At 38.1% G+C, this 26,879-nt stretch overlaps 1 protein-coding gene across 1 annotated transcript in view; it reads left to right on the forward strand.

Moving 5' to 3' along the window:
* The window catches only part of PREX2 (phosphatidylinositol-3,4,5-trisphosphate dependent Rac exchange factor 2), a 181,813-nt gene that overhangs the window by 132,239 nt on the left and 22,695 nt on the right, over nt 1–26,879 (forward strand). Inside the window, exons 32-37 of the mRNA XM_026842859.1 lie at nt 429–646; nt 3,343–3,445; nt 5,589–5,732; nt 10,427–10,541; nt 24,528–24,594; nt 26,679–26,869. Of these exons, the coding sequence (XP_026698660.1) occupies nt 429–646; nt 3,343–3,445; nt 5,589–5,732; nt 10,427–10,541; nt 24,528–24,594; nt 26,679–26,869 (838 nt within the window). The remainder of the gene's footprint in view (nt 1–428; nt 647–3,342; nt 3,446–5,588; nt 5,733–10,426; nt 10,542–24,527; nt 24,595–26,678; nt 26,870–26,879) is intronic.

Genomic DNA, 26,879 nt, shown 5'->3' on the forward strand with positions numbered 1-26,879 from the left:
GCTTTTGACTGTCCCTGCTTTCCTGTAGAAAGTAAATGTTTTTGTGCCCAGCTGGTTCTCACATTGCAGCAAAGAGATCTGACTCACATCCGTTACCTTATAACATTAAAAATACATAGAATTGATGGTATGTACACTAAAATCTACAAGATAAACTTGTACTTTTATGAAGAACAACTGTAAATTCTAGATTTTAAATACATTTCTATATAACTCCAGAACTATAAAGTAATCTTTTAATGTGAAAAATGGCAGTTTTGGTCGTGGAGTGCTATTTTCTGGGAATAACATTAGGCTGTAAACTTGTAATTTACTTTACATTAAAATGACTTGTTTTTTAGATGAAGAAAATATTCCAGCCCAGTTCCTTTGCTGTTAGTCTCCTGCTTCATTTTTGCTTTTCCTCTTATGGCTTTTACTCATCACAGATAGTGAGATACAACTGAGGCGAGACATGGTCTTCTGTCAGAGCCTAGTGGCCACAGTCTGCGCTTTTTCAGAGCAACTAATGGTGGCCTTAAATCAGATGTTTGACAACAACAAAGAATATGAAATGGAGACACTGGAGGCCAGCAGAAGGTGGTTGGAACAGATAGCCAGTGCGGGTCTTCTCCTTCATTTCCAGTCCCTGCTCTCCCCTAACCTGGTAAGAGTCCTCATGTAGCATGTTTGGTCACAGCCTGTGTTTGTTCCCTGAACCAGGGGCACAGTTAAACAATTTTAGCTATAAATGTGATTTTCAGTGTTGTTTGTGCTTAGCTTGTACTTAATTAGATGCTGTTTGGAAAATTTGCGATTTAGATAATTACAAATAGAGAAGTTGTTTGTTTGTGATATGGGAAATATGTTTTCTACAAGAACAGTATTATGTTTATTTTGTGTTAGCAGACAGTGAGTTTATCCTTGAATCTGCACTGCTGTTGTAGCTGTTCCTTAGGAGTGAATGTAGTATTAGGTGATAACCAGAATTTCAGTTTGCAATGAACAACAATGCAAGATAAATAAAATACGTGGTTTGGATAATTTTGTCACTCCCTCCCTCAAAAGACAATAGGTTGAAGGACTAGACATGTTAGTCTGTTTTGTTCCTGTCATAGGGCAGATCCTCATAGCCTGTCAGGGTAATTGGAAATCTGCTGTTTCTTCACAAGCCTTGTCAAAGAGCCATGATTTAGGAAACAATTAAAAAAGGGACAGGACTTTGTAGTCCTCTAATTCCCAGTTATCCAAAGTGCATCTGTAACTATTTAAGCTACTTCTAACACTAGTCTGGTTCCTGCTAATCTAGAAACTGTGAAGCAGTCTGTGTGGTCCTCTCCATGGCAATCTTCTCAACCTCTGGATCTGCTCACTGAAAATAACTGGTTTGGTTATCCTGCTGTGTAGAAGTCCACGCAAAATAACAGATGCTGTTCTTAGTATCAGAAGTCTTCTTTCTTTGCCTTGTCTATCTCAGCAGCAAATTGCTGACAAGTTTACCTGATAAACTTTAGAAGCAGAAGAGATCAGTAAAAATAAAGGTATTTCTAAGTCAGCGTCAAAAAGTATTAGTCTGTGGTATTTGTTGGAGAATACTGACTTGAGCTAGGGTGAGCAAATATCTCACAGGTAGTTGAGGTATCTGTGTGGGCTTGTGTGGGACAAGATGTATCAGGACTAGGTGTGCAGCTTAAAACCAGGTAAAGTCAGTGCCTGAGAGAAACAGGATTGCTCTTTATCCATGTGAGGAGTATGTGAAGAGCACATGGTCGAGGTCGCTCAGGCTCATGTTTTGAGTTTTGGATGCTTCTTGGCACCATGCAACATCAACATATCCTGGTCCTGGAGTCCTCGGGGTTCAAGAGTAAATCCAGTTGGTGCTTGTCTTACATTTTAACGTGTGCTTAGCTGTCACGTTATCACAAAATAAGTTGTATTTACAGCACTGAATACTTCTGTCTTTTCTTTCAAGGTTGTAGAGAAAATGCATGCTACTTGGTTATTTTCATGTAATCGGATACCAGCAGTATGCACTGTTGAATTGAAAATAAAATTAAATTTAATCTCTTCTAACTGTTCTTAACCAAAGGAAAAGTATTTAAAGGCAGCTTTTTCAATACCTTCTCAGCACTATTATGCTTAAAAATGATCCATGTTATTTTAAACAAGGTTATTTGAAGGAAATTTTACTCATTATGGCCAGAGTTCAGTAAAGAATGAGCAGTTGTGCAAAGATTTCCCATGTCACTCAATGGTTTTCAAACTATTCTGCTGATAAAACTACTCTGTCCATAGAGACTTCATAAATTGAACCAGGAGACAAAATATTTCTAGCAGCTTTGTTTTTTCATAAATACAATCGGGACTGCTATTTCACTATACAGATCAGGGAAAATGATGTTGATTTTCCCTTTCTACAATTTGGTAAGCTATAGTTTATTCTCATTTTATGGTCAACTAGTTTATTCTTTGCTTTTCTACTGTTTCAGTTCTTAGAGGAGGAAAAATGTATGCCTCAGGTATGCATTTGTCTCTTGCTAACTTAAGGTGCTAAGGAAGGCTTGTATAAGGAATAGAGTAACTTTAAGTGATTATTGATTTCTGCTGTAATTTCTCTGCATATTTAACTCAAGATAACCATACTTCTAGATGACTATTCCTTTTTAAAGGTTCAGTAAAGTGTCGTGAGAAGTTAGTAATTTACTTCCTGAAGCTTTTTTGGTAAATAAGTCTGGATCTCTTTATCTATCAGGAGTGCACAGAGTGAGCCATAAGTACAAATAAGAATACTGGCATATCTACATACTTGATTTACATCTAGAGTTTTCTAGGTGAAGGTGAAAATCATTCTGAACTGTATTCATCCTGAGCAACTGGTTCAATTATTGGTGGTTAAAGTGGATGAACTCTTATCTGTTCTTTATAAATGAAATGTTGAAGTTATGGCATTTTTTAAAGAAAATCCCTAAAAAGAAGAATTTGTTTTTCACATTTCCCCTCTGTTAATTTACAAGCTAGACCTGGTGTCAAGACAAGGTGTTGAAGTCTGGTATCTTATATAAAGAATATTAACACTATTGTTTGATTAAAAGCCATGAGAATTACTGGTAGCTATAAATTACCTATAAATTTATGTGAAATTATAACATACATTTTAATAATCTTGGACTAGTAATGAAAGGGAAAGTGCCAATATAAACAAAGATACTTATATTATCTAGGAGTTAAGTAGGTTATACGCTGTATCAGTGAAATGTTGTGTAACGTTCTGTAGTTGCTTTTATGTCCTGCTCTCATATTATTTCTGAATAACAGAACATCTGCCTGAAATGACCATTTCACTTTTTGTTTTGCCTTTATTAGGCTGATGAGCAAGCCATGCTGGAAGATACATTGGTTGCACTATTTGACTTGGAAAAAGTTACTTTTTATTTCAGACAGTCAGAGCCAGAACCACTAGTTGCAAGTGAGTAATTATAATTAATATCTGGGCTTTACTGTTCAGAAACATCTGTATTTATAACCCTTTTCTCTCCTAGAGCATTACCTCCCACAAGGAATATTATGTAACTAGAGGTTATGGAGAATTAGTAGATCTGTAACTCTCCTAATATTCCTAGATTTCCTGAAATAGAGCTAACATCAGTGACAATGCAGAATCATTATCTGGCAATGTCAGTAATCTTGGGGGCAAAACTGTTTGCTTAACTGAATTTTCCATTGGGAAAGTCCCTGGAAGATCTAGTTGCTATTGAAGAGTCATGTGTAGAAGGTCAATAGAGAAATGCAGCCAAGATGAGATGGAAAAGCATAAAAATAAATTCATTTTATAGTCTGAAAGATAAAGTAGGTCTTGGAAGAGTTCCTTAAAAGGAGATGGCAAACACTATTAGGATAGCTTTAAACTGTGCAAGAAACTTTCTCTGAAACCTGCTGGTGCATACTATCAGGGTCTTGAACGCTTCCTCCCAGCATTTGCTCAACTACTGTCTTTGCAGTCTGCTGTTTATACCCTTCACTCATTTTCAGCCACTGCTTTACTGGTACATTGTCAGCCAGTAGAGATTTTCATGCAGTGAACTTTGTTTAGTGAGCAAAAAGCCCTCATTTTTTCCTTAGTCTCATAACTCCCGTGGGAAGGGAGGAAAGCATGTCTGCTTCACATCAAGCTTTTCTAAAACAATTCCCTTGCCGGACTGAGACCACACATGAGAGAACTTCTGCAAAAAACAAATCCAGAAGACACAAAGCTCCTCCACAAAGCTGCCCAAGCTATGAAGAATTCAGTATTGCAGCGTTGGTAGTCGCGTAGGAATTAGTCTATGTTAGACCATATTTATTTCTGTATAATTCAGGTAAGGACCCTGTTCAGAGCATTTGTTTTAAAAATAAGCCCTTTCAAGTCAGGTGACAACATGGAACTGGAGTTGCAGGAGGACCTCTTGATGGGGAGTTAACCCTATGCCTATGTCATGAACTGCTCATATTGCTGTCTCTTCCAACTGAGGTTTCTGTGCTAAAACAGAGATAAATGGAAAGTCTGTGTGTTCTAGCATTGTAATAAACTCGGTATTTCCTTTAGGTTTAAATGCTGCCACCACTGTCATCCTGACTGTGGTTACAGAGGACAAGGAACTGGCAAATTTGTTTTTCCTATTTATGATTCTGCATAATCGGAAGAAAGTCTTATTATCAAAAGTAGTGAAAAATGTTCATTTGGAATCTTTTGCATTTATGTACAAAACACACTGTGTAAAACTATATAATAATATTATTACTGCAAATCACTAAATTTTATTGCTCCTGCTTTCAACTTGGAGACATGTATGGAAACAATACGTAAACGGGAAAAACATGCAAAGCTTAAATTGAATGAAACTGACTTCCTCTGAGAGATTTAGCTATATGGAAAATTTTTGTCAACTTTTGTTAGTGGTCATTACACTTTAATCATCTGGCATAATACACACAATGTATGTTGGGGAATCACTGTGACTGCAAAGTGATACTGCTAATTGCCCTGAACTCTACACCAATTGATGTATTACAACATTTAGCTTGTCTAAGTTTAATGATATGTGCTCTTACAGTTTTATATATTCTGCCATAATATGTTTGTTTTATAATAATTGTTTAATGAATATGCCGGTAGCTACTTTATATTTACTTGTGCTCTGTCCCACATAAATCTAAGGTGAATTTGACTCTACATATCACTCTAACCTTATATGTCATGCACTTGAGGAAGGCTAGTGAAATATGGCTAAAGGTATCCTTCCAGTGATTTCAAACTGTGCTGTATGTAGATGTTTCTTCAGATTTACAGGAAATACAAGTAGGATCGTGCCAACCACATTATTTTCTTAGTATTTTTGCTGTCATTGCCAGGCTGACAAGGATGACAGTCACTGTTTTTCTGTACCTACTTCCTGATAATGGATAGGCCAAAAGTGACCACAGCAACACCAAGTATAATATAAAATACTGCATGCATTAGTTTTGTGTCTGCAGTGATTTTTATCTAACCATGTAAATTTTGGGTGCAGCAGATTCTGGAAAAGGACATGTCATTGCTTTTAATGAAACAATAACACTGACTGTATTCTTAGATGTACCAATCACATACCAAGCAGAAGGAAGCCGGCAAACCCTGAAGGTTTACTTTTACATGGATAGTTACCATTTTGAACAGCTTCCTCAAAGGCTGAAGAATGGAGGGGGATTTAAAATCCATCCGGTACTTTTTTCACAAGGTAACTTGAGTTTTAATTCCCCCCCCCCTTATTTTTTTCACAAAAAATTTAACTCTCTTTAAAGTGCTACTTATCCACTCTGATTTGAATCCTTTGTATCTATAAGGGCGCAATGCTTATATTTAAATATGTTGTTTAATGTGAGCATTTATTGAGGACTTTGAATTAAAATGTGTATTTAAGAAATGCTGAGATTTGTGATAAAAAAGTAGAAGCATGGGTTTACATTTCTAAGTTTATACCTGTTATATGATTCTAATGCCAAATAATGAATTCTCTTTCATCAATATTGTTTTGCTCTTTGTAGACATTGGTGGACAATAGTCACACCATGAAACCTGCTTCTAAAAGCATTCCAAATGCTATCCTGTTACGTCAAATTTAAGGACTAAATTGTCATCCCCTGAGAATTCTGTCTCTTTAAAATGTTATGAAGACTTAAATAACATTTTCAGGCTTCTGTAGTTATGACACTGCAAACGTTACCAAAGTGATGAATGGTGGCGTTGATGCTCACAGTGTTCATAAATTGCAGGCAGACTGCATTAGCTGCAGTGTCATTACAGTCATCAGGAGCATGGAGTTTGATTCACTGAAATAGTGAATGCAACGTGCTGATTGCCTTGAGCTACTTTTGATTTCAGAGGGAGCTGAAAGTACTCCATACCTTGAAAAAGGCTTTCAGGGTCTACGTGGAATAGGCAGAAGTCAGGCATACAAATGAAGGTTTCAAGGAGGGTTTGGTCCGTGATAGATAAGGAGGATGTGAAAGGAAATAGCAAACAGAGAGATACATGAAGAAATAGCCGAACTTCCTGCAAACTTAAAATGCACATTTTTTTTTTTTTAATGAGATCCCTGAAGTCTGATTTTTAAGGAAACTAATAAAGAAAGACTTCAGTGGATTTATTTTCAACAGGTTGATGTCAGTCATGGGGGAAAATGAGAACCCTGAGCAGGGGACACTTTTCAGTAGAGCAGACAGAAAGGCACATAAAAACAGAAAATTCCTTGGTTCAGATGAAATCCTGGAAATACTTTTTTGAGGGTTTTTTTTAGATTCGGGAGGGGATTCAGTATGCTATAGAATTTATTTTGGCATATTTTTTTCCCTTTCTGTTTCTAGAAGCCCAAAATATTTGAGTTTTAGGATAGCCATCTTTGTAGTCAGCTAAAGGAAGAGGGCAAAGATTCATTCAACTGTTACATCTGCTTAATAATTTTCAGTAGTATAGAAGATTTCTTCTTTTTTTATCATACAATATGTCTTTACTTTTCAAGGATCTCTCTCCAAAATAGTCCATTAGACTCTGAGAATAAGAAGACCCCAATAAGAAGTTAAATCCCAGTGTTTAAATAATATTTTTTTCCTCAATGATGAGTGAATTGGGATTCTATTTATTATTTCTTTCCTGTGAGATTTGGCTGAGCTGCCGTCAAACTCTAGATCCTCATCTTTAACTGAAATTTATTAGCTAGAAATGTAGAAATCTGTAAGTTCCTCTGTGAATTCTTGCTTCCCAAGCTTAACAGAGCTAAGCTATTTTCTGCCTAAAATACAATGGTTTATGATGTTTTCAAATGGAACATTTAGGAAATGATGTTTTTGGAATACTTTATCAAAGGCACAAGTCAGTGCACATCAGTCTATTTATCGCTGTGTTGCTCTACTCTGTGCTCTATTGCATAGCTTCGTGCCTAAAATTAAAAGTCTATATATTTGCAGGACTGGAACTGTAGACATTTTTAAAAGGTTTTAAATGTATACCCAGGCTATATTATGTATTCCTTCACTTGTAAAAAAGTTTTGTGCAATCATATCCTTAAGTTTATACATTCAAAAGGATCCTGGTTTGCAGGATTGGGGTATAAGAATGTTGAGATAATGTTCTTGACATTCAAATTTCTCTATTTCCTATGTTAGAATTTGGATTTCAGCAATAAGTAAGCTTAATTAAAAGACACTTTATTTAAAATTAAATTTATTTAAAATTGCTAGTTAGTCTCTTAATTATGTAGGGTTTTAAAATTTTTTAGTTTTTCGTAGAATCCTAGAATAATTCAGAATGGAAGGGACCTCTAGAGGTCTCTAGTCCAATTGCCTCCTTATAGCAGCAACTGTGACATGAGAACAGGTTGCTTGGGTGTTTAACAAGTAGGATCTTGAAAACACCCAAGGACAGAAACTGCACAACCTCTTGGATAACCTGTTCCTCTACTTGACTGCCCTAATGGTGAAAAAGTGTTTTCTTTCTATCAAGTGGAAGCATCTCGTTTCAATTTATATCCATTGCCTCTTGTCCTGCCAGCATACACCATTGTGAAGAGCCTGGCTCTTTCTTCTTGTTGACCTCCTGATAGCTAATGGCACCTGGCTAGTAGGTACCCCCCAAAGCCATCACTTGTACAGGCTGAACAAGCTCAGGTCCCTCAGCCTCTCCTCTCAGGACTTGTGTTCTACCCCATTATCATCTTGGTGGCCCTCTACTCATTTTTTTTCCAGTTGATCAACAGCTTTCATGTACTGTGAGGCCCAAAACTAGACACAGTATTCAAGATGCTATCTAATGAGTGTTGAGTAAAGTGAGGACAGACAAGCACTTCTTTCAGTCTACTGACCATGCTTATGTTAATACAGTTTAGGATGCTCTTTGCCCTCTTGGTCACATGAGAACCCTGCAGGCTTATGTTCAGCTCGACGTCTAACGTAACCCCTAAGTACTTACCAGCAGAGCTGCTTCTCTTTAGGCTTTACCTTCCCGTGTGCGGGACTTGGCACTTGTCCTTGTTCAGTTTCACAGGGTTGCTGCTGGCCCATTCCTCCACCCTGTCTAGGTCCCTCTCTGTGTGGCCCTGCACTTGAGTATATCCACTGGTTCTCCCAGTTTGGTATTAGCTGCAAACTTGACATGTCTCCTCCAGGTCAGTGATAAAGATGTTGAACAGTATAAATCCCTATGGTATTCTGCTTGTAATGGACCCCTGGGTAGACCGTTAACTACTACCCTCTGAGCCTACCCATCCTTCTAGGTATTTTTCCCATTCAGTTGTCTATGCATTCAAGAACACAATATCCTAATTTTGTTTCAAGAATACCATAGAACACATGTTTGTAAGGAAAACTTCCTTACAAAAGAGCTTTCTAATATATTAGGTAGAAAAATGTTAAACCCTTCAAAAAGAGGAGAGCCAAAGCACACGCTGTGGGTTTTCCTGCCAGCACCAACTGTGTGCTCCAGCCGGTCCTGACAAATGACTGAGTTTCCCGGTTGGGTAATCTAATCGGATAAAACCAACTTTATGCCAGTAAAATAAGCAGTACAGGTTATCATCTCAGTTTGCACTAACATGTTATTATAAATGGAGTTCAACAGATATTTTTTTTTGTGGGCTTTGTGGTGTGACTTAGCACCAGGGAAGTTAAGAAGCAAGCCTGACTGTTGATTAATATTTTTCACACAGAAGTAGAATTACAAACTCTGAGAGCACAGAAGGGGAGTGCAATTTGCATGTTCTTTCACAATGAATGAATTATTTATTAACTGGTCATATTAAGCAGTACAAGCAGAATTAATATTCTGTGTGCAGCTGAATATGTAAGACAGCAGCATGTTTCCATCAGAACTCTGCTTATTGCTTGCATTTTCTGATGGAGTGATGAATTCTTAGAATGTGTGTGGATTATTAAAGTGGCAATATTCCTAATTGTAAAATCTTTACTGCTTCTTCCCAAAAAAACTCTTTCACCAATAGCCTATGTTTTATGTTATAAGGTTAACCTCTTAATGTGAAGATCTTGATTTTTCCAGTCCAAAATTTCTTGAGAACTTTTCAAACCCTTGATTTGACTTGGATAAAGAAAAAGTTAAACTTCCCTGAGTATCTAAGTTAAAGGGGTTGGGGGAATGTTCTTTTTTTCTTTCTTTTTTTGAAAACTATTTCTAGGGAGAGCATCCCAAAATGGAATGGTAGTGCATTCATTTTTTCCTTCTTTTAATTTCTGTGCAAACATCATACAAAAAGGACATATGATCCTTCCTTCAATGGAAGTCTTTATTCCTGAGTTCTTGTAGTAATATTCATTCTTGCTTTGGTGGAGTGAATACAACACAGGTGGGCATAGTCAAGTAGTTGACTTTAGAAATTTACCTGATTCCTGAATAGGAGCTCATAGGGCATTTTCAGAGATCCAGAGAAGTTTGCTTTGCTTGATCCAGAAGAAGACATTCACATTATCAGTGGGAATAACCAGAGGTTCAAGTACTCCACATCTCCCAAAATTGGGCTTCGTAAGAAGTTCTTGGGTCTTCCTCTGTGCAAGTAGGTGGTACATTAATCCTTTCTTTCCTCTACCCCAGCTCATTCTACTGTTTTCTTTCAGAATATATAAGAACTAAAAACCTCATTTACATTCATGGGGCAGGAATACTTTAATTAGAGCAACGGAACTCAAACTAGCGCTCTCCTTTATATTTTCCACAGGGCAAGAAATATAATTTTTCTTGTAAATGGAATCTTAAAGAGTGATCAGTATGAATTCGATGACATACAGAAACAGCTCAGCAATCCACAGTAGGGTCACAGCCTCAAGGTTAAAAAGTAATTCACTAGTGTGTGAACAAAGCTACAAAAGAAGGCTAATACTAAATATTTAATTCTGATTTTTCTCTTCATTCTCCTTTCTCTTTTCACAGCATTGGAGAGCATGGAAGGATATTATTACAGAGACAGTGTGTCAGTAGAAGAATTTCAAGCTCAGATTAATGCAGCCTCTTTAGAAAAAGTCAAGCAGTATAACCAGAAACTACGGTAGGTAATAAACCAACATTCCTGAGATTAGTTTACCAAGCTCTGCTTTTTCTTCTTAGTTTCTGTGACACATCTTTAAACTGAAGTTTGTTGTATGGTGGTTGTTTTTGGTGCATGATTGAATATCTCAGTGTCATGGTTCTGACTTTCTTGATTTCTGCACTGTTAAGTTTTAAAAAATTGTTTTCCCATGAAAGCTATACCTGTAATTGCCTCCAGGTTGTTGTACTAATGAATATAGAACAGGAAATGACTACTTGGTCACAAATGGAGAATCAGAATTGCTAAACATTGTGATCTGATTTTGCAGACCATATTTACCTAATTTCTACAGAATACGACTTAAAAAAAATAGTGTTGTTTTCTTCAAAGCTGAACATTTTCCTCCCCACCCCCCACCATACTAATGGGAATATAAACATATTTGGGTACTTGCTGCAGCTTTGGGTATGGGTTACAGGATGTGTACTTGCCAGAATATGTAAAGATTATCCGTCTGTGTATTTCAGTAAGTATTTCATTAAGAAGTTGCACATAAAGACAGAATGTCTGGTATACAAAATAATCTATTAGTTGTGAAGTAAAATAATGAAGATGTGTACATAGACCACTCTTGGATCTCATTGTATCTGTGAAAAATCTCACTGTATCTGTTTGAGTACACTTACTTGCACATGAGTTGTAGATAAAGAGTGCAAAGGACTGCAGTCAAATTACATCTATTCACTTTTAAAATTCTTGAATCAGATGGAAACACTGTCATTTCACTAGGACTGTTAGGCAGATTTTAAAAGCAGCAGAGAACATGAGGGTTTTTTTTAAAAAGAGTTTAAGGACAGTGGAGAAGGGGAAAGAGGATAAATGAGTTCACTTTTCCAATTCCTTCACCTGTTGGCCCACTCCTGTCTTTGGAAGGTTTTCTCCATGAATCTTGCAAAAGTATTTCTCTAATGTGTTATCAAAGCAGTGGACTTTCTAGATTCTGTTTTAATCTAAGCGCTACTGTAGCAAAAGTGATTTTTAAAGCCTGTTGTATTCAGTGAGTACTGTATATTTAATTTTTTTGTGACATCTGTGTCAGTGCATTTCTGTGTTAATGACAAATGCAGTATTTATTTAGTCTGTTTTCCACTGTCTTGTATTAGTACTTCCTATTTGGGAAAAAAAAGAAAATTCCTCCTGAATATTATTTGACAAAGCTTATGTTATAAATCAGTTTTACAGACAGCTTTGGTCATGCCAGTATTTGGCCTAGATGAAGTCAGCTAGTGTTGGAAAGAGAATTCTATCAGCTGGACAAGGCAAGACTTTTTGTGATTTTTTTTTTTTTTTTTTCTATGAATAGGCCCAGTTTAGCCCCATGAAAAACCTTAAAAAGAAATTTATCTTGACTTTTTGCTCTAGTGTTCCCTGACCTTGCTTACCTTGTGTGTTAGGACCTCCAGTCATGCTGTGGCTCTAATGAAGTACATTCCTCTTATGGTGTTGTGACTCACAGTTCTGATCAGCTGCTAATCTCCAAGTCCTGGTTTTGGAAGAAGTTACTATGAAAAAGTTACAATTCAACAAAAATTACTATGGGTAGCTCTGTCCAGTCACAAGAATAGGAAAATTTTGGATTTTCTTCCAGCCATCTAATGTCTGATGAGAATGTTCAGTAATTGGTTTTTTGTTTGCTTTCTTGTGAACTCTACCCATTTCTTAAATGAGGCACAAACAGCTTCAGGAATTCACTGACATAATGTGAAGAGAAAAAACAGAAAAGCAGAAGCTTTTTTCTTGTTCTGCCATTTGCTAGCCTTGTGTAGGTGTTTGGCCAGGAGAATTTAATAAAGTAACTACAGCAGCAAAAGATATTAACATTTGGATAATTGCTGTAAAGAAGAATAAAAAAGTGAAATTGCATATTCCCTGGAAACATGCTCAAGTGCAATAATACTGTTTTAAATTCTTCATGTGGAAGAAATCTTCTGTGCAGAACCACCTAATCATAATAAAATCATTAATCTGTGACACAATCCATAAACCATTCTTTCTCCATAGAAAAGGAATGCATTGCTTGCTTGTGAAATGACCATCTGATGACCGTTTTATAATCTCTCTATTGCTACAACAGTGGAAAGCAAATGGGAACAACAGCAAAAGAAAAAGTAGTGGGAGAAGAGGATGGGGATTAGTGGGAATGAAACCACAGGTTGGTGGTGACACTGCAGCCGAGCCATCCATCGATGAGAACTCTTGATACAAGTTCAGCTTCTCTTATTCCTGACACATTTAGGTAATACTGCTCTAATAACATGAAACAGATGAGACCACTTTGTTGTGGTATGGTCCCGCTTACAAACAGAGATGTTGGCCTAACTTGTCATGTAGCCAAGCAGGACAGTAAAATTAAAAATGAGTAGTACATTTGCACAGCTACCTCTTAATTTCTTGTGGTAAAACCTTGTAAAGTTTGAGTTCATAGAACATTTTTGAGGAGTGTGGTATCTTTTGGGTGACAAATCTGATACCGACGTGTACCTTAAAAAAATTAATTTACAAATTATTTATTTGAATGAATCAAAAGATATAATAGTAAATTTTCAGTGGATTTCAGGAAGGATAACCTTTGTCCATTGCATAAAGTCAAGAAGTTGAATCCTTGCTTTTATTGCAAAATTCATTTATAACTATGGAACTGTGACCAGCTTTTCCATAGTATCAAAAATGATACAATAAATCCAGGTGCAAAATTGTCCTCCTTGACACTGATTTGAGCATCATAAGAACTTCTGTCTTTCATGGTTCTTGCTTTGGGGCTTTTGCAAATACTACCTCAACTATGAAATAGTAATGATAAGATTATCATTTTTATGAGAATGCATGAAAGACAGTTCAGAATCGGTTTTAGAGTTTCATGCTTATGTGGAATGGAGAGAATGTCCTTCCATCTTCTGTAATAGACTTAATCCTAGCTATTTGAATCTAATTAATAATATAAGGGAACTTTTATTTTAAGGCCACTTAAAGCTGAGTTTTTCTACAATTTCTGAGGCAACATCCCCTACTTTAAATAAAAACAACCCACCAGTGCCTAGTTTATGAAATTTCTGAAACTTCTGGGAAGTCTTCAGTGGATTTCTTTTTTAGCCAGCTAGATTGCACTTACTTTTATAGTTCACCAATTCTGTTTCTCTGTCACTGATAAAGAAAAGAAAGTTATGCTCAAATTCTGTTTGCAAGTTGAGCTGGTGCTAGTAGTTGCCAGCAATGTATATTTAACCTCAGCAAATTGTTTGCTAATGAGAAACATGCAGAAACCACCAAGGGAGAGTAATTAGGTCAGCAAAGATTTTAAAGTTCTTTATTACTATGTGTTTGATAGCTTAGAAGTTGTCTTCTAATTTAGAAGAGGACCAGAAATAACCTGTATTATCTGACCTGTACAGAGGCTAATGTTAAGTGAGCTCACTCTGTATTCTCCTGCCTCCTCCCACTTTTCCCCATCTTCCCCCTTTGTTACTCCTTGCCATTCAAATAGGCTTTTTCCATTCTGAGTTAGTCCTTTTGCTTTTACAAATACCAGAGACCATTTTGCTTCAACAGTGCAGGACACAATGGTGTCTGAATCCATAACTACTACACATGCTGATAGGAGTAAAGAAAACTCAGAAACGCTCTATATTTACTTGGACTGCTTGGTTGTTTTAAGTATTCTCTTGCACATCTGGAGTCACATAATTGTAAAAACATGAGGGTAAACTTTAATTGTAAGTTTTGAAGCATTACTGATTTAAGAATTATTTAGTTAAAATACATTCTGTCCTTTGTATGACTTTGTATTTGGTAAAGGTCTCTTTTCTGCAGAGTGAGATTTAGTATGGTAGTTATTATTATGTAACATAGAAATACATCTTATGGTCATTACTGAAACCAAAATATGGGTTGCAGCGCAGACCTGTTGAAAGTTTGGACAGACCCTGCCAGACAGGTTAGCAGAACGGCCATAACTGAGCCAGTCCTTGGACTGAATATCAACTTTTAAGATAGAAATTTAGTTGGGTATGAGAACAGTTTTTATTATCAGAGAAGTCAGGTTTTGGATTAACATCCTTCAAAGAGCAAGACATTTTAAAAAAAATGCACCTTGATGAGTGTAGGAATGACAACTTCTGTAAGATTTGTCCAAGTTATCAGGGGTTTGGACTTGATGGCCCAGGATGGGACTTTCAGTCTACTGTAGTAAGAGAGCTTGCTCTTCCAGTCTTCCTTTCTCTGTATGTGACATGTTATCATTTTTTTTTTCCTTTCTGTCTGTGAATTCTTTCTGGAAAAAAAAAAAAAAAAGGGTCCCTTTTATGACATTCTGTTGAAATGTGTTTTCTACAGGTGGTCCTGGGTAGCTTCTTAATCAGAAAAGTCCAGACACCTCTGCTCTTTCTGAGTTTTTTCCTGGATGTATCTGTGCACACGAGGGTTGTATCTCAAAGGCAGAGAAGATGTTCGGGGCACAGATCATTCAGCAGGGTGCAGGGCTGTGGCTGAACCAAGTATGATTCCAGCTTCTGGATCTCTGCAGTATGCTTTGGTGCTCGTTGTTGACTGCAGAGCAAACTATGGTGCTTAAAACTGCACATCAATATACCTGTTTGGATTCCAAAACTGTCTATACAGATGATTTTTAGCTGATGAGAAATGAGTGAAATAGCTGGATTTTAGATTCAGATGCATTTTTAATGCCTCTTCAGCACCTATGCTTGCATTTAGACATCTAAACACTTTTAAAATTTGGTTCCTGATGTTATGGTGTCTTGGATTGGGAATAATCAGAGGGAAGTAAGCAAAATAATAGATGAAGGTAAGGTTAGGAGAGCTCTACTTTCCCATAGTTTTTCTTTTATCCTCAGCATGACACTTTCTTGTGACACCCCTGACTATATGATGACCCAGTTCTTCACTCCAAAGATAGGATCATGCTGTGGGAAAGACAGCTGAGGATTGCTATCCTTCCTGCCACTGGTGTGGGTGCTAATTACCACTGTGTAGTAATTAACTTGCCTGTGCATCAGTAGACAAAGAAGGTCTGGAAAAAATGTTCCTTACTTCCTGCCTACCATTCTGTGTGATTTGGAACTATTCTTTGAAGTCAGCTGTGTCCAGGCTTATTGGCAGCTACTTTTGTAGCCTGTTGTACAGCCATAATAGAAGAAAAATTAAAGCAAGCAGTAAAGGGAAAAGGCCGTTTTTTGCATTTTTCCCCCTGTGTTTCTGCTTTTTTGGATATCATTTTAGGAGGTAAATGCAAGTCTGTTACGCTAAGGAAGCAATTATAATCAGTGAATCTAATGACAAATGATTTAGCTAACTACCATCATTACATTGAACATTTGATTACTCTGAATATAATATTTGTCATTTTAAAGTGTTTCATTTACAATGTGACTTCAAACAGTTTCTCTGTCTGAAGCCTCCTGTATTTATTTTATGGCAAAGTATGGCCCTCCACAGAATGATGGCAAATGTAATTTAATTCTTTATTCAGGAGTGTTATAATCCATGAGGTTTTCATGTCATTGGGTTTTTTTTCTTTGGATTTTTTTTTAAAAAAAGGAAACTATTTCTGCCCTAGAATTTACACAAACATGAAACAAAATCTGTCTGAGGAATATAACATCTTTTTTATTTATACACACATGTATACATGCACAGCATCCTTTCAAACTGCAGGCTTCTTGGCAAGCTGATGTTTTCCATATCCTGTATAATTTAGTTGACAGAAAATAGATGTGATGGCACTCATGGCTTCAGGCTGAACTAAAACTCTGTAATAGTTGCTTTGGTATAAATGAGATACAATGACATAAAGGACATACCCACTTAGAGATAGTTAATTACTATGAAAGAAAGAGCTTGTCTGTGTCTCGAACAAACTGATGGGTCCTCAAGACAACACCTGCATTATCACAAAGACCAGGTCATATATCAATTCCTATAATAAATGCATTAAAATCCACTTTAAAACTGGCAGATTCCTTCCCCCACTGTTTCCACTGGAAACCTTTTCCAAACCAAATTGCTTATGTAGTTAAGAAGTTTGTGCTGTTTGTCCTTGTGCCGCTGTTGTCCTGTGATTTTAGTCTTACTCTCCTTTCCCTCATGTCTATCCATTTCAGTGATTGACATGTTAATGAGCAAAATTAACAGTTTTTGTCTTTGCTGTCAAATTCAGAAAAGACTTACCTGAGGACAGTTACTGGTTTCAGAGAGTGATTCTGTAAAAATGTTTTCTTTTTGGTGCAGTGAGATATTTATAAAGCAGGTGAAAAACTGTTTTCCTATCTTCAATACTAGGTATGTGAACGTTTCTCCGTGTTGAAAAAAGCAGCAGTAAAACTGGACTGCAATGCTACATACACAAATTTATCATGTAGTCTATATGACTAAAAATTGGAAACGTAATACCTTTTAGCTTTTTAAGATGTGGTTCCGAATGAACTACATCGTCACGGCTGAACTCTCTCTAAAGGCAAAACCTTTATGAAGGAGAGATTGAAAATTAAGCATTCACTCTGAAGGACATAACAAGGAAATAATAGCTAAATTTGTCTCCTGATGAACTTAATGAGAGGCATTTTAGGTAGAACAGAAATTAGGATTCATTACATCTAAGTGAAGCAAGATCAGAGAGAGAATAGAGAGATCCTGGACAAAGTAAATTAAATTTGTCTATCTGGTCTAAAAGATACTGCCAGTTGGCTTGAATTTAGATTTGTTTTTTCTCTTCCAGTGCTATTCTCTTTCTGTGAGTGTAACTTCATTGTTTCTTTAGACTTTTGACAAAGTATGATCAGTATTTAATTCGGGTAGTGCTCTGAAATTGAAAGTTGTGCCTTTAATAGCTTATACTTACTGAGTCTTTGCTTGCTGAGGTGGGCATCTGGTTCATTCTGCTTGCTTTATCCTCTTCAAACACAGTTAATATGTACCTGCAGTGATCAGAGGTGAAGCCTTTTCTTTCACTCTTGGTCACTGATTGGAATCCAGCCCAAGCCTGCAGCTTGTACAGCTTGTAGTTGTAGTAGAAACTCTGACCACCCAATGACTCTTTGGCATGTTGTCTTTTTTAACAGTGTGTTCCATGTCTGGAATATCAGGAGCCAAAAAGGAGCCATCTACTGTCTGAAAGGCAAATGTGGAAGCAATTAGTTAGTACTCATGGGTTTAGTGTGGATTAGGCTGTTTGGATAATGATGGGAGAAGCAGGAAGGCAGCTGTAACTGACTGTGGCCCAAGAACTTCCCTTTCACATCACAAATAAGATGATTTCAATTGATCTTGGAAGTAGGTAGAGACGATGAAGAGTGGATTCCTAGAAAAACAGAAGTTAAAATGTAGCATGTGAAAAGTGGACAGTGTTACATAGAGCAGATGGTATTTTTTTCCATTTTTTGGTCATCCATGACTTCCTGTCTTCATATTTCTATGCTATGATCCCTGGCTTGTGTATTTATAAAGGTTTGAGAAGTAGGGCTGTGATGTGGATGCTGGGATAGTAGGGCTGTTCCTTTGCAAGCATCCTCCTCAGTTTGCACCTCAAATACTTGTACTCATCCTAATACCAATTTCTTAATATGCCCTCTTCACAGACTGGAGAGAGTTTAAACTGGTGGGAGACCAGTAGTTTAGCCAGGTGCTGCAGGCTTGCAAGAAAATGAGCACTATGAAGAATTATCCCCTCTGTTTAAAGAGTCCAGTTTCTTAGGAGTTCAGTTTTCCAGGGTTGAAAGTTTGTGTTCCAGCTATGCTCCCAGTCTACTCCTCTAAAGCAGACAGTTGCCAAGAAAGCCCTTAAGTTTCACTTCTTGAAATTTTCTAAACAACCCTCTCTAATTGTAGGTATTTCTATGCATAACTAAATCTAATTATTCTCTGCTTTTCTTTGTGTACTTTGCTTGTCTCACCTTACAGTCACATCCTCCTCCCCACAGACTGCACTTTCTCCTTGCTTACACTTACAGTAGAGACTGACAAAAGCTGGTTTGTCACTTGGTGCCTGGCGCAAGCCAGGAATCATAGAATCGTTTAGGTTGGAAAAGACTCTCCAAATCATTGAGTCCAACCTTTAACCTAACACTGCCAAGTCCACTACTAAACTATGTCCCTAAGCACCACATCTACACATCTTTTAAATACCTCCAGGGATGGTGACTCAACCACTTTCCTGGACAGCCTGTTCCAATGCTTGATAACCCTTTTGGTGAAGAAATTTTTATTAATAGCCAATCTAAACCTCCCCTGGAGCAACTTGAGGCCATATCCTCTCATCACTTGTTGCTTGGGAGAAGAGACTGACACCCACTTTGCTACAACCTTCTTTCAGGTAGTTGTAGAGAGCAGTAAGAGCCCTCTTGAGCTTCCTTTTCTCCAGGCTAGACAACCTCAGTTCTCTCAGCCACTCCTCAAAAGACTTGTACTCTATACCCTTTACCAGCTTTTTTGCCCTTTGGATGTGCTCCAGCACCTCAGTGTGTTTCTTGTGAGGGGTCCAAAACTGAACACAGTATTTGAGGTGCAGCCTCACCAGTGCTGAGTACAAAGGAAGGGCTTGCTGGGTTGCTTACACATGAAATATCGTAAGTTCAGAGCCACATGGTGTTAAAATTTTGTGTTCTGCAGTTCAGTTTGCACAGTAGTTGTGAAAGGTCAGCATATTAACTGTCTGCTCTTTCGGAATTTAAAATTGTGATACTGTCATGAAGGTTTTATCTTGTTATAATTAAATCTTTCTCTAATTACTGATGACACTGTACATAGGATTGTATCACTGACGTAGATGTTAGGACATATTTAAAATCACTAGACCTTAGTATGGGCTGAGAGGGTAATTATACTTGGTAATTTATCATTTATTGAGACTTACCATTTAGTGGAAAGAACATGTAAAACAGTTTTAGATTTGTTTGCCGTGACAGTAAATAGTTTTCTGCAATGAATACTTTGTACTATAGATGCAATTGATATTTTTATATATATTGTATATATATTAAAAAAATGTATTTCCAAATGTGTGTATACATATAATGTGCCTATTATACATATGCTCACCTATATAGTTAACAACCAGATGGCAGAACACAGAACTGTTACTAAAGAAATACAAAAGTATGTGTGCAAATTTATAGAAATACACAGAGATACTATTTATCTATGTCATAAATACATGCTTTGTAGTTTGAGCTGAAGGAAAGAATTAGGGACACGAATTCTAACACTTCCTGACTCTGTGCCTCTGTACTGAGGTATCCTTTGGCATGTTGACCGTGCTTATCTACACGAGCTTGAATATCCTGTGACCAAGGGACTGAAAATCAAGTAAAACTAAAATACATTTCCATCCATCCATCTGTTGAAATCATTATGAGTTTATTTGTAAGTATGCTACAGTGAGGAAGAAAATATAAGACTAAATTCTTCTCTGTTATAACATCAAAACAAAACCTTTCTAGAGCAGAACCCTCAACTGGCCTTTATTTAATGCCATAACAGTTACCTGCCCTCACCTTTCTCCCCCACTCTAATCACTTCTTTACTCTCCTTGTATTTTGAAGGAAAGATGATCAACATATAGTGTAACCTTATGGATTCCTGGAACAACAAACTGAGAGAAAGACTAGAAACTTGACTTTGCTTGAATTATTTGCATGTACAGTTACTGAGGAATGTGTGTCTCTACATGTTCAGAGCTTCCTTAGGGATCAGTTTTCAGTATTGCAGATTTTCAGGAGTTTACAAGTCTGGGTTAATTTTGGAGGGTACCTTGTAAAATCTTCAATACGAAAACTTCTGCATCTCCTTTGTACTCAAGTTCTGGGAAAACGTATTTGGAAAGCATTCAACTTGTGATACATTTTTCATTTTGAACCCTGTTTGTTACCTCATTCCAGTGTAAGTTTTCCCTGAGATACCTGTCCCATTATTTGACATTGTTACCTAGGGGATATTTTAGAAGAGTAGAACAGAGCAATAATCCCATGTAGTTTTAATGCCTATTGGATTTTCTACCTTTTTATAAGAAAGGCTTTTCTGCTGTAGCTTAGAGAAATCGTAAGGCTTTTAGGAGTAAAACTAGCATCACATTTGCAAAGAACTATGATTTCATTCTTTTTCATTTCAAATGGATTAGAAAATATTGTCTAAATTGGGCACCGTGCCAAGATTGCCATTAACTTTTCCCATAAAATATGATTAAGGACCTTAACAAGCATTTAGTAATTAAGTGAAGTGCTTTGGAAATTTATATGCTGTCCACAGTTCGTCATGTTCTGTAAAATACTGAAGACAGTTTTTATGAAAAGCAATAAAAGTAAAGCACTTCAGAAATATCTGGGAGTGTTATCTGATTGTGGGGGGGAGTAGTTTCCTTTGTAACAGGATATTTTGATATTTAAAATTAATGTTGTTTATAGTTGATTTTTGTTTGTTCTTTAGGTTAATGAATAATTGACTGAATTAATGGAGTAATTCCTATAATTGTATATCCCATTCTAGTGTCCATGTTGCTTCATTTTGTACCCTGAGTTGATTATTTTCCATGTACTCCATTAATGTGTGTACTGTTCTATATTTGGTTTCTGGTTTCATTTAATGCAGCTGAATTTGCTGAAATAGTCCAAAAAGAATGGGAGTGCTGAACAGCCTCTGAATGAGGCAGATTTTCCTGTGGCATGTCAGGAAAAAACAGTGTAGGCTTTCAGTCTGATAAATGCTCAGTGGATGACAGGGTGATACTTTGGTTTTTAGCTTTGCTAACAAAGAAAAAGGTTGGTCTGTTGCTGCTGATGTAGTTTTTATGTGCTATGGCCACTCAAAGTGATTTATGAGTAGTTTTCTCTGCAAGCCTCTTTTCCTTCCAGTAGTCTCCAGCTTCCTTTGACACAGAGTACATTCTGGATCATGCAACACGCTAATGGAATAACAGAACTAGATTAGCTTTGCTGTGCTTTCTGAGGGGATAATTCAAACCTTAAATTTGGGAGAAGATGCTTTTCAAAACTACAAAGCTATGGGAAGCAAAATCTACTAAAATTAAAGGTGGCTGGATTTCTTAATCAGATTGGTTATTCCAGATTATTGAAGAATAAAAGACTATTCAAATCTGCAGTCTGCACAACTGCACTGCAAGTATGTAACAGTGTGAATAACTTCTCTCACAGATTAAACTGTAAAAAAGAGAGGAGAGCAATTTTTATCCATGTACGTTACATGAATCAGTGTTTTCACCACTAGAGGATCCAGGTGATCCTGTCATTTGAGAGTTAGGGTGCAAGGATGCATTCCTTTTGGTCTTTATTTTCCTATTTTATTGCAACTGAAATTTGGTTACCACACTCCATTAGTTCCAGCCTGGGTCGTGGCTCAACGATCACCTTTAGTCAGGTCTGCTCCCTGTGCTCAGGCAGTGGAACTGGATCTCAGTGATACCTTGAGGTTTCTACTGAAGCATCTATTTTTTTTCCCTATGTTCTCCATAGTTCAGTGGGGTTTTTCTTGTCCTGTTTTATTTTGAACTTGGCCAGAATTGCTGCAGTGGTAGCCGTTGCCTAGTTCTCACTCAGATGCCTCATCCAGGCAGGGAGGCCTACCAGGTGTTTCTGTTTTCAGCTGCCTCAGCAGTTTTTAGGAGCTTTTCAACCAGCAGAATGAGTTTTGTGATCAGAGAATCACAGAATGGCTTGGGTTGGAAGGAATCTTTACACATCATCTGGTCCAATCCCCCTGCCATAGGCAGGGACTTTTTTTTTTTTCCCTTAAGTGATGCTGTAGAGGAAGAGAAACTGTGATCTTATCACAGACATATGTAAGATATTTCCTCTGCCTATGAGATGTTTAATGATAGCTCATCTGCAATGAGCAGTTAATTTTACCTGCTTATTGAATGAGGGAAAGACTGTGGATGTTGTTTACCTTGACTTTAGCAAGGCCTTTAACACTGTTTCCCATAGCATTCTGCTGGCGAAATTGTCTGCTCATGGCTTGGATGGGCACACGCTTCTCTGGGTAAAAACCTGTCTGGATGGCTGGGCCCAAAGAGTTGTGGTGAATGGAGTTAAATCCAGTTGGCGGCCAGTCACGAGTGGTGTCCCCCAGGGCTCGGTGTTGGGGCCACTCCTGTTTAACATCTTTACTGATGATCTGGACAAGGGGGTCGAGTGCACCCTCAGTCAGTTTGCAGATGACCCCAAGTTGGGTGGGAGTGTTGATCTGCTCGAGGGTAGGGAGGCTCTGCAGAGAGACCTGGACAGGCTGGAGCCATGGGCTGAGCCCAACTGGAGGAGTTTCCATGAGGCCAAATGCCGGGGGCTGCCCTTGGGCCACAACAACTCCCAGCAGCGCTACAGGCTTGGGGAGGAGTGGCTGGAGAGCTGCCAGTCAGAGAGGGACCTGGGGGTGTTGATTGACAGCCAGCTGAACAGGAGCCAGCAGTGTGCCCAGGTGGCCAAGAAGGCCAATGGCATCCTGGCTTGTGTCAGCAATAGCGTGGCCAGCAGGGACAGGGAAGGGATCTTACCCCTGCACTTGGCACTGGTGAGGCTGCCCCTCGATTCCTGTGTTCAGTTTTGGGCCCCTCACTACAAAAAGGACATTGAATGACTCGAGCGTGTCCAGAGAAGGGCAACGAAGCTGGTGCAGGGAACTGGGGGTGTTTAGTCTGGAGAAGAGGAGGCTGAGGGGAGACCTCATCGCCCTCTACAGCTCCCTGAAAGGAGGTTGCAGAGAGCTGGGGATGAGCCTCTTTAACCAAGTAATAAGTGATAGGACAAGAGGGAATGGCCTCAGGTTGTGCCAGGGAAGGTTTAGACTAGATATTAGGAAGCATTTCTTTACAGAACAAGTTGTTAGGCGTTGGAATGGGCTGCCCAGGGAGGTGGTGGAGTCCCCATCCCTGGGGGTGTTTAAGAGTTGGGTCGACAGTGCTGAGCGATCTGGTGTAGTTGGGAACTGTCAGTGTTAGGTTAACTGTTGGTTTAGATGATGCTCAAGGTCTTTTTTTTCCAACCTTGATGATTCTGTGATTCTGCTTATAAGGTAAAAGAAAAAAATATTTCTCTGGGGTTCCTGAGGTGAACGAGACAGTAGAAGAGCTCTGTACTTCCTGTGCGCTCTTTACTAAAGCTCTTACTTTCTGGTGTTGAGTAAGAGAAGTTTTCCTGTTTTGAGAGAGAAGGATAGCATGGAACCCCTCTGTACAAAATGACAGCCTTCTTTGTGCCGCACAGAAATTAGCCAATCTTTGTCTTTTAGAACAGTGCATGTTGCATTTCTCTGTTTTATAGAAGCTTTTTCTGTTACTATTCATGCAAAAGTGAAACGTGATAGAGGAAAGTAGGAGAATGTGGGTTGATGAGCTTTAATATACACAATAGATAAACCTGATGCAGTAAGTATGCTTTCTCTATCACATTTGTGTCCTGCAGGTAAATAGCAGTTTTCTTTGGGTTTTCTGTTCATGCACCAATTAATTTTCAAAGTAGTGTGCAGAAATTGCAAAGAAAAGCAGTTTGTATTTTATTTGCTTATGCATGCATGAGTGCACACATCGCAATTGCCATTTTGCTTGTGTGATGCATATTTGCCACTTGCAGAGTTTTTGCTTTTTTGTTTCTTTTTGTATTGTGAGCTTGTGTATGTTTCCTCTTATCAGTATGGTGTTTCATGTTTGGGATTCTGGTTTTATATTATTGCAGTTAATATAAAAAAGCTTGTAGTGCTGTTTATATGCCAAGTTTCCCAGAGTCATTAAAATCTAGTCAGTTGCTACAAACCTTTTATTGGACAGCTTTGGTGAAAATCACTTTTAGATCCAGTTTTTGTACTAGCTACACATTAAAATTTTGCACTGTACTGCCAAAGAGCAACCTTAGAATGGTGTCTAAGAATAGTCACAGACATTCTGTTCAGGAATTCAGACAATTAACAATTTTGCCTTATTGTTTGTTCTTTCAGTGCATTCTACCTGGACAAGTCAAATCTGCCTCCAAATTCAACATCTAAAGCGGCTTATATAGATAAGGTAAATAAAAATGCTAAATGCCTAATTAAACTTTGAGTGTTACACACTGTGGTGTTGTAATCCTTTCCTGAGGCTCTCAATTTCATTGAAAAATTAAATTCTTGAAAGCTGGGGCAGGGGGGGTGGGGAGATGGTGGTGGTGCTGCCAGGGAAAGAAACTTCTATGGCGTTTTGTCCCACCTGTGTTTTAGGGGTATGTGGTGCCCTGTGGTTCTGTATGTAAAGGTGTGGCTGGAGGGCGTCAGTGTATTTGAGAATGGGAACCAAAGTTTTCCTTCTTCACTGTGCTTTCAGAACAATGCAATTGCTCCAGGAGCATGTAGGGAGTGGTAGGGCAGGGTTGAGGGAGAGCATGTGGAGGCAGCAATTATTTGTTCTGCAGACTGGAAGTGCTGTTCCAAATTAAATACTCCCTCAGCATCCTGTGCAGAAGGCTTTCTTCTGAACCTCTCATTTAGTCTTTCTTCAGATGCTTTTGTCTGTCTTTAAACCTCTGTGACTAAGAGATCCCAGGGGCTATGAAAATTCACTTAATGCTCTTGGTTGTTGTTGGAGAATTAATGCCCATATTGCAGCCCAGTGGTGGGGGTGGAAGGTAGGAAGAAGTTCCTAGGGTCTTGCCTACACTGACTTCAAAAGCGACTGAACTTGAGAAACACAGTGATGATCAGCTGAGCCCTATGACACTACAATTTTATGTCAGTATCATCCAGCATGGGTGTTAACAGACTGGTAGTTTCTGTTTCATGGATCCATGCTGGACTGCGTGGTAGGGGAGGAAGACGTGCAGTCTCTCTCCTTCTCTTGTGAGTCATCACCTTACCTTTCTAAGCAGTCACAGGTGCAGCAGGAGACACTTAGCTGTATGTGGAGTGCTTGTAACCCCTAAACCTGTTCCCTGTCATTTCAGTGAAAAGTTCAAGGGCAATATAAAAGCATCTCATGATCCAGATCTGACTAAGGGATATTAGGTTAAGCTAATGCATTTTTTTTGCAGTTGGAGCAAGCTAAGAATGAGTGCATGATCTGTTCATGACTGTGCCTTTTACTCTGTTCTCCATAGCTCTGCATTAGTAAATGGAACCATCTAAAATAAATTTAAATGGATTCAAGTTAAACTAATAGGACCTAAACCAAGTTAAATCTATTTGTGCCTGAATTTAAATATGCTGGTTGTTATAACTGATTCACTTGACCTCTATGCTTTCCAATGAAGTAACCTTCATATAAGAGCCAGTGAGGCTGCCATTTCCCTAATTAGTTAGAACTGTCTTTAGGGAATTAATCTGTTTTACAAAAGATTTGTTCTTTGAGTAGCAGTGGGGTTTGTGTTTCTGGAATAAAGAGAATAGGGAATTTGGAATTACGAAGTCTGCAAAAGTGTCTTGTGAGTGTCTTCTTTACACAAAGCACCGTGAGATGATGTTTTGCATTGCTAGAACACTCTTAAGGATTCGTCTTCTGAGAGCAGCCTTCCACTTGAAGCTGCCTTCTTTACTAGTTGGATCATTTATTTTCCATATGGTAATGTTGAGGTTGTTTTAAGTTAACTACAGTTAACTGTTCCTGTTTTGTAGTATGTGTTTGTCACTTTTGTTCATTTTTATTTTTCAATGTGATTAGTCAGGATTAGGAACTAGACATTTGCATAAATAAAGGACAGCGTTGTCCTAATTCTAAGCTGATTTTCTCAGTGAGTCAATTAACCAGTCTTGGCATCTCGTCTGTACATGCATACAGCTGTAGATTGCCTCTTCATGGCTTCCTTTCTTTGTCAGTACTGTTAATGGAAATGGCACTGATGTGTCTATTCTGTCTGTTGAAGCGAAAAACACTTCTGTAGGCAGAATGGGAATGCAACAGTCAGTGATGGTAAGAATTTAAAAGTTTGAAAAAGTTGTCATAGGTCATGGAACAGAAGACTGTGTGTTCTGTATTTATGTTAATGGAATAGGCTTCAGCTTTCTGAGACAGCCCTCACATTTCATCTGCATCTGTGATGACCTGTTCCAAAAGAGCATTTCATGTGCTCTCAGTAGCACATACTTAAATATAATATATCTCTCTCTCTTCCTGTCTTGCAGCTGATGAGGCCTTTGAATTGCTTGGATGAACTTTACCGACTCATAGGGTCCTTTATCCGATCCAAGCGCACCGCTGCCTGTGCATACACTGCCTGCAGTGCTTCTGGAGTTGGATTGCTTTCAGTGTCCTCTGAACTCTGTAGCAGACTTGGAGCTTGTCACATCATTATGTGCAACAGTGGAGTTCACCGGTATGACAAT

This window comes from Athene cunicularia, assembly GCF_003259725.1.
Source record: "Athene cunicularia isolate RWA chromosome 2 unlocalized genomic scaffold, athCun1 chr2_part1, whole genome shotgun sequence".
Classification (NCBI taxonomy): domain Eukaryota; kingdom Metazoa; phylum Chordata; class Aves; order Strigiformes; family Strigidae; genus Athene; species Athene cunicularia.